The 11,425-nt window shown below is 56.1% G+C and overlaps 1 protein-coding gene across 1 annotated transcript; it reads right to left on the bottom strand.

Annotated features, from left to right (window-relative positions):
- Positions 1–871: 871 nt before the first annotated feature.
- On the bottom strand, positions 872–7,662 carry LOC104324702 (TBC1 domain family member 24). Its single transcript, XM_009928991.2, has 6 exons — positions 6,549–7,662; positions 6,096–6,254; positions 4,551–4,614; positions 2,994–3,089; positions 2,009–2,285; positions 872–1,137 (listed from the first exon to the last, which is right to left on the bottom strand). The coding sequence occupies exons 1-6, from the start codon at positions 7,580–7,582 to the stop codon at positions 992–994; spliced, it is 1,776 nt and encodes a 591-aa protein (XP_009927293.2). The 5' UTR covers positions 7,583–7,662; the 3' UTR covers positions 872–991.
- Between the last annotated feature and the right edge of the window lie 3,763 nt (positions 7,663–11,425).

Here is an 11,425-nt window from a genome sequence, read left to right as displayed (position 1 = left end):
ATAGCTCGAGGAGTGGAATATATGAAAGATAAAACCACAAGTGGAAAGTATATTTGGATGTGGGGGACGTTCTCATCCTGCAGCCGGAATGATATCTCTATGGTCTGCAACCCTCACGCGAGGGTTGCCTTGTCTGACCGAGCTACACATACACGTTCATATTTCATGTTTTAAAATGGCATGTCTCCCATTGTTCTGACCCCAGGTAGTCAGGGCACGTTGGTTAAGGCTCATATGTATTCACTGCTCACAGTCTTACATCAGCCCTTTGTAGTGAATATAGATCTTCAGTTTAATACAAAAATGACAAGGCAGGTACACAGCTGGGGGGTTCTTGTTGGGTGCTGGTGTATAAACACCAGGTAGGACTTCACTAATCACTGATCAGCAGTTTCAACCATGGACAAAAAGGGTCTCTTGCACTGTGCTGGATGGTGATCAATGCATGATCCCAGGGGAGTCCTGGTAACCTGCAGAGGCTACAAAATTCTGCGTATGGCTCGAAGGGTGGTGCTGGGCTTAGGAGCAAGGGGAAGCAAGGTCTGAGGGTGTTTCTGGTGAGCTTTGTACCTCAGTGTTTGGTTTTGCCTAGGCTCAAAATTCCTATAAAATCTGCCTGTGCTGCAGTACCACTGGTTTGCTGTTGAGCCCCAAGCTGCAAACAGGCCAGGGACGTGTGAGAAACACTGGACTGGCTCACCTCCCCTCCAGCATCCTAAACTGGGACAGACTGGGTGGAGTGGGCCAGGTCTAAACTGTGGGAGAGGACCTCAAATGTCCCTGAAGGCAGCACCTACAGTCCCATTCCCGGCACTGCATTGCCCTCCCTCCACACCACCACGACAGCTGACCATGGAGGGGAGGATGGCGACTGGAGGTGCCTGCGGCTCTGCTGGCAGAGACCGCAGCAGGCAGGCCAGGGTGGTGGCCCATGCAGCAAGGGGTCCCCATCTCCGTGGGTGGCACGGTGAGGGGCTGTCCCTCACAGGACTTAGGTGTTTTGAAAGCCCCACACTTCCAAGAGCTGCACCTTGAAGTTCTCCTGGCAGAGTGGAGGGTTGTCGAAGGTCTCACAGTGCTCTGTGTGCCCCCAGAGCAGGTTGGCGTCAAGGGACAGAGCTTGCCCTCCTCCTCCACCTGCAAAAGCAAGCAGGATGGTTGGGATCTGCTCTCCCCACCTTGCCACCCAAGCAGGGGCACTGGCCCAGCTGACAAGGTCTCAGGATTGTGCCCATCTCCCAGTTTTCTGTCCTGTGGCCACGGTGCAGAGCTGGGCTGGGGCTGCCCTGAGCTGCCTTCTCTGCTAATCGGGATGTCAGCGTGGAGGCAGAGCTCCCGGAGAGCTATTTGCAGGGCAGCCAGTGCGAGAGGTTGCCCTGGTAGCACAAGCTGAATTATTAAACTGCTTGGAGAGCTGGAAAACAAGGAAAGCTCCTTGCATCTCCGCAGCCAGGCTTGCCCTGATCCTGCTCCCAAGGGCTGGAAGGGAGGCAGCGGCAGCTGTCAGTGCTGCAGGCATTTCTGACTTGCTGCGGTCCTCTGCTGAACCCACCCTGGCAGAGGCATAAAGATTCAACCCCCATGCCCAAGCCTGAGCTGGCAGACAGCTGGCATGTCTGCTCCGGGTGACCATGCCTGGCCCTTCCTTGGGCTGATCCTCACCTAAATCTCCTCTCCATCCTGCACGAAGTGGAGGGAAGGCCTGGGAAAGGAAATGCCAGCCCCAAGGGTGCGAACCGCACCAGGAAGTTTGGGCTATGGTGCTCCCCCTTGGCTGGCAGAGCCCCCTGAGGCTCTCAGAAAAAGCATCCTTGCCCTTGTGCAGCTTTGCACTCTCCTGCTTATTTGAGGAAGAGGGGGCTGACTTCACCTCCTCTGACTTTAAACTGATATCCTAAACCAGGAGGTCTTTGCCTCTACAGGCAGCTCAGATTTTAATCTGGAGTAGAGCCTTTTTCAGCCAAAGCAGCGGTGTGTCAGGGGGGAGGGGGCACCATTTGGTAATTACCAATAATGATCCCTTCCTGTGACCCGGACATGAACATGGAGGCTGTTTTGGAAGGCAGAAGGAAATGCCTGATGGCCAGAAATGGGGAGAGACGGCCTTTCCTCTGCGGTGTGGGCACGGTGAGACGGTTCGAGCTGGTGCTGTGGCTGTCTGGGGAGGAGCCGAGGAGGGATGTGGGAGATGGGGAAGGCGACCGCTGGCGTGAGCACGGCATGGCTTTGGCCAGCTCCGGCTTCTTGATGAACACCCACTCATACCTCTCTGTCTCTGGGTGCACCTGGAAAGGAGAAACATGGTGAGCTCTGTCCTTTGGAGCATCTCTCCATTGCTGGGAGAAGATGGTGCTGCCTGGCTAGATGGCTCAGGGACCAAATGCTGTGTGCCAGGTCTGGACCTGGGGCAGGGAAGGGACAAGGCATCTGCAGTGCCAGGGCTGCTCTGGAGGTGGCTGTGACTGAGAAGTTGGTTTTGTCTTTGCCAGGTGCTGCCAGAGATGGGCAAACCTGCACTGCCCACATTGCTGGGTGGATGCTGGATGGATGCCGGTGGGATGCTGGATGGATGCTGGACTTTGCCCCAGGATCTCTTGGACCAGCTCAGCCTGCTCCCTCTGCAGGGATGCTGGGGCTGATTTGGGAATGCTCCATCCAGGAGCTGCCCCATGCAAACGGGGCAGAAACCCGCCCTGCTGCACATGCTGCCCTGCTGTCATCCCAGGAGAATGCTCCAAGACCCACTCGGGTTATTCCACGTTGCCTCGGGGGCTCGGGGCAAGCCGGCTCACCCAAGGCAGGAGTTCATTCTCCATTTGCTCTGATCCAGCACAGCAATTTCTGTGCTGCTGCCTCCTCCCAGAGCTAAGGGGCAGCGGTGGACCATGGTAAGGAAGCAGCTTGGTGCCACCATGCCCTGAGCTGTCAGAGGGGTAAAGGAAAAAGTAACAGACAACCCGTAAGTGTAAACCCAGAAGTAAAATGTGACTTACAGTAAACACAAAGCATTCCCCTGTCCCAAAAAAGCCTGATGTTGCCCCACTCTTTTTCCTTTCACTCCAGTCGGAGGAGAGAAACGCCCCGCACACCTTCGGGAGAGAGCACAGGGAGCTGTCAGCAGGGGAGATGGCTGGGACCAGGGGAAGCCCCAGAAACACTGGCTATCACATGTGTGTTCAGGAGGGCAAGGGCTCTGCGAGGTCCTTTGCAGGAATCAGAGACCCAAATTCTGCTATGCCAGCTAAATCCTGCACTGACAAGTCACTGGTGCTCTGGACATGAGTCCACTTAGCCTCAGTGCCTAAGGCGGGACTCTGGGAGATTTGGGGGGTTGCTCTTTTGCAGCAGAGGCGATTGCAGTGAGCTGCATGCTGGTTGATTGAGCAGGGCCAGTTCAGCTGTGCTGGTGTGTTCCGCGGCCTGGGCTTGGGAGTAGGAGCTGTGCCTCAACCCCCGAGGCCACTCTGGCTCCCGGCAATGGAGGAATAACTGTGTGGCTCAAACCATTATATGAACAGTATTGCAACATGCTGCAGACGGGGGTCTAGGAGTCCCCTGTCCTCAGCTGGCCCCTGGACAGTGGCAAGGTGGTCACCTGTTTTATGAGTCTTTAGAGAAAATATGGCTTAAAATGGCAAAGACTCAGGTAACACATCTTTTTTTACCTACAAGGCTTTTAACCAGTCCCAGGGGTTCTTCCACCCACGGTCAGGCTGACCCTGGTGTGGATGTCCTTGCCTTGACCATGGCTGGAGGGGACCTGCTGAGAGGTGGGAACTCATGCCTATCCTTGGTACTAGCTAAGGAATAAAATGAGCTAAAACATGTAGGAAACAAGGTTTTATAAGTCACCTTCTCTCGTCTGCACAAGGCCCTAGGGGGTGGCAGGGTGTTTATCTCCACACCATGCTGAAGTGTCAGGCTTGGGAAATCAGGACTGGTAGGTCAATAAATCTTTGGGATGCCTGAACAATTTGCAGAACTTGCCTCCAGTGTTTGATGAAGAGTGGAGAGATAAAATACGGGTTTATGAGCCACTCTCAGAGTCCCCGGAAAGAGGCATGGCTCAGGGTTTTTTGCAGTAATTTCACAACTTAAAAATATTGTAGAAGCTGTCCTTATTTCTCCTCCATTTCCCTTGTGTGGCTGCTCTTGCAATCAGAGAGAGATCCTTGCATTTAATGCATTGATAGCAAGGCCTGGCTCAGGCAAAGCATCTGCTGAGTTCAGGGAAATCTGCCTAGCAAGGACTGGATTTAGTCCGTATTTGCAATAAAAGAGTATCATTCATGGCCTCTCTCCAGCTCACTGACTCTTCCTCTGTTTCCCCCCAGCAGCACCCTTTAGACCAGTCTGTGTCTAAGGCGGCTCTTAGTGCCGGAGGTGCAGTTTGTTCTCTGCTGGGAACTGGGACAGACCCCAGGGCAGGGCAGGAGAGGGACCGTGCAGCCCTGTGGCTGCTCCAAGAAGTGCCGGTGGCGTCAACCACCCTGTCCCCTTCCCCACGTTGGCACCAGCGCAGCTCACTTTTCTGCTTGGGAAATACTTACCTCCCCTTCTGTTGTTTTTATGAGCAGCACTGTCGGTTCGTAGCCTTCACAGCACGTGTAAAACCTGCAGGGATGAACAAGGAGGCTGGGGTCGGTGGTGGTCTGAGACCCAGAAGCATCATGTCATGCAGACAGCCTGGGCACGTGGTGAGCATGAGGCTGTGAAGGACAGTGGAGAGTTGTGGTGGCTCTTCTCAGCCTATTGCTATGCCAGCAGCCAGCCCGAGGGAGCTCGTGGAAGGACAGCAGCAGACTCATAATCATGTAGCTTGAGCAGCTTCAGTGTTTGCGCAGGAACAGAGGGAGTTGGCTTATGGGACTTCTCAAGTCATCATTTTTGCTTGGTGAAGCAGGTAATAGCTCAGATAAATCCGAACACTAAATCCTCCCACCCTACCCTCAGGCACCAGGCTGGGAGGCATGCTTCATGGGGGGTTTTACCGAACAAGCTTGCTTTTAATCTGAATGTGTTTCATAATCGTGGCTCTGCACCCTGTTGCTGCCTTGGAAAGGTGCAGGGCTGCGCTTCCCAGGATGGGGCTGCACCACTGCGCCATGGGATGCCTGCTCACCTCTCATGGGCTGGGGGAGCGTGCTCATGGTGCTAACGGAGGGACTACCATCGCAGCCCCACCTTTAAACACTGCCCTGAGAACCAGGGCGGCATGGGCAGCATCCAGCCCCTGAACAGCCCGGCATCCCTTCCCAGTCTCTCAGTAGAGAAACACCCTGGCACTGAGTGTTGCAGAGATGTCCCTGCTTCCCACTGCACCCTTCACCCCATGGCCGTGGCAGTGCGTGTCACTGGGCCCTGGGTTGTCTCCAGCGCTGACATCATTGATCTTTCTATTGCAATTTTGGGCATTGGCCATGACGGTTGGTCTCTCTCAACTTGTGTTTAGAAGGTTTGATGTCTTCCCCATCGCAGGATATACCCACGTGTTGTCTGCCCCTGCCCTAAGCTCTGCCTGCTCTCTGGGTGCAACTTCTCAGCTTAACGTGCTCCTACAGAGGAGCAGGTTTGGGTTTCTTGCCTGAAAACATTCATGCAAAGGCAGCCTCAGCCCACTGGAAGGCTTTTGCTGCTTCATGTCTTGGGAAGTCAATGGCAAACTCATTTTCCAGCTGTTTTGAGCTGCAGCACTGACTGCAGTGTCCAGCAGCTGCCCTGTGCTCTGTACCGCTGGGAGGGAGCTGGAGTCCTGGGGATGGCGTGCTGGCTGGACCTGGCCATTTGTAGCATGCCCAGCACGGCGTGGCACATGGGGACATACCCCTGCACAGCACATCTGCCAGGCTCTATGTTCCCCATGCAGTGCCAAGTTGCTGATTGCCACCTCACTGAGCCTCAGCCCTCTCCGCTACAGCCAGCGCGGGCCCAGACCACGCTCAAGATCTTGAACTGAGCCCAGGAGAGTCCCCAGAAGACCTCAGATGTACCCCATGGGCATTACGTGTTGCTCCTTTCTACACCACCAACCTCTCCCCAGTTTTACACCTGGCCTATCCAACCTGACCTGACCTGACAAGCAGATGAAGCTTTACCTCTGCAGGCTGCACCCATCTTCTGAGGTGGAGAAGAGCAGCAGTGGGGGGAAGAGGGAGAAGCGCTCAGGGATCCAGGACCAGATGATGCGCATCTCCTGAACCGTTACAATGCTGGAGCTGAAGATCTGCATGTCCACGGCCAGGTGGAAGGACTGCCTGCGCGAGGGAGAACATCCATTACTGCCAAGCTGGGGTGCCCGTCTGCTTTTAGGGGTGCAGCCCCTATGCATCAGGTTTTGTCATGCCTTTTGCATCATGAGCTTTTTGTTAACATCGCTAGCTCTAACTGTATAGTGCCTCCTAACAGGGTCCCTCGTGAGGAGCAGTGAGGCACCCAGCATAGCCATAGCTGCGGGAGATACCTGAAGCCCCCCTCATGTTGTATCTCCACTGTAACTCATATTTTGTCTGCTTAGCCCCAAGAGCTGGCAAAAGGAGAGGTCTCCTTACCTGCTCTGCACCATGGTTATGCCCTTCTCCATTAACGCCTTCCTGTTGGCCATCTGGAGAAGCCAGATTTCCTTGCGGGAGAACAGCCGGATGCCAAAGGCTCTCTCTAGGAGTTTTTCGACAGTCACATGCTCAGCAATGTTCTGCACGAAAGCCTGCAGGTCTGCCTTGATGTCAGTCCCCTCCAGCTCAGCGGAGGTCACCGACAGCTTGTACTGCTTCAGCAAGGCCAGAGCAATACGGTAGAGGACCTTCTGCCCCTCCAGCAGATAGACATCAAAGACGCGGATGGCGTAATTGAAGGGGAGGTCATGAAAAAGCCATGATAACCATTTGGAGTAGACCTCAAAGACGTTCTCAGAGGTGCCGGCTATGAGTTTGTGAGCTGCTGGGCAGTGCTTGTTGGCCAGATCCCCAAAAGTCATGCAGGAGGCCTGGTGGGCCAGGAAGGACTGGTCAATGTAGCTGGTGTGGGGAGCATTACTGGCGATGAGGCGAGAGATGTTCTCAAAGCACTGAGCTTCGTCTTCACTGTAGTGCAGCAGCAGAGCCACCAGAGAGGGGAGTATTGGACTGTAGGTTATGTCGGGGAAAAGGTTGCCAATGCAGATGAGGATCTTCTTCAAGGCGGTGACCCCTTCCACATTGAGACAGTACGTGGGCATGGAGCATCGTTCCAGGAACTCGGGCAAAGGGTGGGAGCTCACACTCAGCTTCCCAAAGAGCCGACTCGCCACATCCCTGTAGACGAGAGCATCTGGGGTGACGAGCCGGCAGGTGACCTGCTGGATGAGCTGGTGGTAGACCTGAGCTCTCAGAGCACGGCTCGCTGCCCAGTAGCCTTCTCTTGCCAGCTTCTTCAGCTCCTTCAGGGGCTTGCTGAGGATGTCTCGGGGGATATGTGCCTGTTGCTCTGGGTCTGGCATCCTGTCCCAGTCCACGAACTGTCCACAGCCCAGACAAGAGGAGGCATCAATGTCCCAGGTGTCAGCCTCAGATGTGATCAAGATGGTGACTGGAGATGAGCCAAACATCTCTGTAGGACAAAGACCTTTTATTCAACATGCTTCACTGCCCCAGCTGACAGCGTTTCACCCTGGTTGATGACGCTTTGAAGTCTTACAGCAACATCTTGTATTTCAATAGTTATTCTCCCCCCCCTGCAAAGGGAGGGTTTTCAGAAGGCTTTGCCTGGCTGGAGCTGCTCACTTTGCCCTCACCTGCTCACATTGGCTCAGGGCCCTGGTGAAACTGCTGTCCAGGGGCTCAGGGAAGCGTGGGGCCAGGTACCAGCTCAGTGTCAGGGCTGCACACCATGCGGGGCTTGTGCCCCTCAAAAAGCTCCTGACTTCCCAGCCTGTGACCTGCCAAGAGGGAGGTGCAGAGAGCAGGGACACAGGCCTGTCCCCCAGGGATGACCACGGGACAGCAGCATTACACCACCGAGGATAACGAGCAGCTCAGTTCCAGCCCACCTCTGCAGGGGCGGGAGGGACCTCATGGGCAGTGGGGGCCCAAGCGATGCTGAGGCCAAGAGGGACCATTTGCATCATGTCCCCTCCCAAGGACAGAGCGAGGCAGGAGGCAACGTCCTGTCTGGGTCTGGCAGCCCAGGACCAGGCTGCTACGAGCCCAGACAGAGCGAGCAAAGCTGGCCTCAGGTGTTTGCCCTCCCTCGTACTGCCTCCTGCCAAAGTCTCCTGCCAAAGTCTCCTGCCAAAGTCTCCCGCAAAAGTCTCCCGACCCCTCCGGCCACACGGGTGCCAGAGAGAAGGTGCAAGGAGAAGGTGCTGGAGCAAAAGGGGCTCGCCAAGGGTGCGGGGATGGACGGCGGGGTGCCAAAGGGTCCCTGTTTCCTGCGTGCCCCCATGCACCTGGAGAGAACCTGTCCAGGGGACCACACGCAGAGGCTGGCGAGCATCTGGGAAGCCCCTTGGAGACAGAAGGTCCCTGGGGGACCCTTGGGGGAAGCTCCCGCACTCAGCACTGTGGCAGGGCTGTGGCAGCCGCCAGCTCTGTGCTGGGAAGAGCAGAGTTTGAGCTCCTCCTAGAGAGAAGCGAGCGGCATTTTCCCTGGGGTTGGAAGAGAGCTCAGCTCCAAACTCTGTACAAGTAAGACGGGAGTTGTCTCCGCGTAGGTGAGTTCTCCTGGGTGGTGATTAATTGGCAAGGCTAAAGTCGATAAGCACACACATTAATTCTCTGATGTATTTATCTTGGATGCGCTCAGTTGGATTGGGGAGTCTAGGATGGATTTGCACCGAGCCAAACCTCTCTGCTCAGGCCCCAAGGGGGCACAGGGGGGACAGCGTGGTCCCGGTACCGTGTGCTGCGTGCATGGCAGCACGTGGTGGCACGCTGAGGGGGTCCGGGCGCCCAGGCTGCTCCCAGGCTGGCTCTGGCTCTGGCTCCTGCTCTCCGGTTCAGTTTGGCCCCTGCTCAAGTTCAGCAAAGCCAGCAGATCAGGTTCAGTTCTGGTTCAGGGAAAGGGCAGCAGTTTTAACTGGTTGCCGTTCAGCCTGACTCCCTGCATTGAAGACAGACAGACCCTGAGTACAGTCATGCAGGCTTCTAGCCATAGAAACCAAGCTAAAACGAACATTGGGGTTGAAGCGGGGCTGTTTGCACCACCGTGGTCCCCAAATTCGCCTTGTGTGCTGCCCTGCCTGAAGTACTGAGGAGCATCAACCCGAGCCCACCCAGCTGCCAGTGCCCTGGCCCAGGGCAGGGGCTGGTGGCACCACCTCTGCCTGCCCCAGGACATGTCGGGGGTGTTGGGGAAGGAAATGTGGGTCTGCTCCAGCCCCTCTCCTCTGCTGGATGTGGCGCTGGCACGAGCGGGTCCAGCGAGAGCCTCCTGCATCTTCCCCAGCGCGAGATGTGCGGCTGTCCCCGGCTGCAGCTCACTCACCTTGCCCAGTGCCCGCGTTATCGTCCTCGGCCGGCTCGGCCATGGGGAAGCTGCCGGCCGCCCCCCCGGGGGAGCGGGGCAGGCTGAGCCCCACCTGCAGCATGTGCCCGGGGTCCGGTGCACCCCGCAGCCGGGTCCCCTCTGCCCCTGTCACCTGCCCTGACTTTTAAGGGGAGTGCCAACCCGCCGGCACAGGAGGTTTATTTGGTGTAAATAGGGCGAGGGGTGGAGCAGCTCCCGCGCCTGTGTCGCCCCTTCCTGCCCCAATTCTGGGCTGAGGCCAGGGAGGGGGACGTAAACATCCCGTGGGAGGAGATAGCCATCAAACCAGCAACACGACCATTAAACTTAATCATTTATTTTTCCCAAGAATAACCTTCATTCTCCCACTCTGGGGTTCGCTCGCTTCGCCAGCGTCACGAGGCAGGGAGGGTGCTGCGGGGGTGAGGGAGGGCTGGGGCTGCTGCGGCAGTCGCCTGTCCTTGAACGAAGGAAACATCAACACAGCAAGCGGGTTTGCAACCGCTTCCCGCTGGATAGTCCCAGGGGAGTCGGAAAGAGAAGCACATGAGCAGCAAGTGCCAGGAACCGGGTGACAACGGAGAGATCGGGGCCACGAGGAGTAAATAATGCCCTTCTGCAACCGTCTCAGGTGCCCTTAGGGACACTTTTCGGGGATGGGCGTGCCGGGGCTGTGCTGGCTGTGTATGCGGCACTTCTTTAGCACTGGCCGGCAAAACCGCTGAGAGAAATTTGGGGTGGTGCAGACTTGCACCCCGCAGCACCTCATGCCTCCTATGTACACAGTTGCACAGCAGGAGCACAAAATGTGATCGTTGCAGGCGCAGTTGTGGTGCTTCAGCGTTTCCAATCTGTCCCCCTTTGAAATGGTTGTTATTGATTGACTTTTAGCCTGAAAATGCATGGCAGAATTACCAACCGTATGTTGTACTTACAGGCAAAGAGCCAAGTTGGAGGAAAAGTACTCTCCAACGGCTGAGAGGTGCTCCCAGCAGCACTGCACTGATCCGACATTGCTACCTGGAGAACTCATGGTTCAGGCTGTACTTAAAAGTGGGCATTTTTATAGGCATCTTAAAATTTTTAAGGCTTTTTTTTCCCTTAAAATATCTGATTTTTTCTTTGTGATAACAGCAACTACAGGTCATTCCTGCCTTGCCTCCCTGCCTGCAGGTCTGCGGGGTCTGCCTGCACCTACAGCACATCCCTGAGCATCTGCTGGCACCGCTGATCTCAGGGCATCTGCCAAGCAAGAGCGGTCCCTCTGCAGACCTTCTCCTTTCTGGATGAAGCACCTCCTCCACAATATGCCAAAATCTGATGGGAGCAGCATGGCTGTCCTGTCATTCCTCTCCTCCCTTTGCTCCTGGCAAGCTGGGAGCCCAAGGGAATGGGGGCGAGGGGCTGCGTAGGTGAAAGGCCCCCCAGGCTGCTGCGCTGGGTGGGAGGGAGGTGAGGGGCTGTTTCCCAGTGGGAGGCTCCTAGTCTGCACCCAGAGCCAGTCTGTGTGCTGGATGGGTGGCTCTGCTCTGCATGCTGCATCTGAAGGGGCAGGTGATGGCCCCCAGCTCCGCTCCTGGGGCTGCCGGGGGTCCCCATGCTGCACCCTGCTCCCATTCCCAGTGCTGAGGGGTTGTTTATTCTCTCTCCAACTCAAAGCCTTTTGCCCAGGCTCTTACAGCAGTGGGTCCTGCTGCTTTTCTCCAGGACCCTGTTGGTCACCTTCTCCTCGTTTGCTTTTTCTAGGACAGTGGATGCCTCTCCCTGCCAGACTGAAGCAGCTCTGAAACCTCCAGCAGCCCCCCCATCCACCTGCCTGCTCCCCGGCAGATGCTCCGCTCCACACCGAGATGGGCGATGGAAGTGAATTAGGGACGGTGCAAAAGGGATCATCGCTTCATGCGTTTTTAATGGTGAAAAAATTAAATATGTAGAGGCCGCACAG

This window comes from Haliaeetus albicilla, chromosome 12, assembly GCF_947461875.1.
Source record: "Haliaeetus albicilla chromosome 12, bHalAlb1.1, whole genome shotgun sequence".
Taxonomy (NCBI): domain Eukaryota; kingdom Metazoa; phylum Chordata; class Aves; order Accipitriformes; family Accipitridae; genus Haliaeetus; species Haliaeetus albicilla.
This window is presented reverse-complemented; position numbering and strand designations above follow the sequence as displayed.

Bases quoted from the DNA above. Each gene is read 5' to 3' on its own strand.
- LOC104324702 (XM_009928991.2), bottom strand. From the start codon at position 7,582: ATGTTTGGCTCATCTCCAGTCACCATCTTGATCACATCTGAGGCTGAC. The intron at 6,255-6,548 runs GTAAGGAGACCT...TCCCTCGCGCAG, and splicing joins ATAACCATGGTGCAGAGCAG to GCAGTCCTTCCACCTGGCCG. The intron at 2,286-2,993 runs GTAAGTCACATT...TCTCCTTTCCAG, and splicing joins GGGAATGCTTTGTGTTTACT to GTGCACCCAGAGACAGAGAG.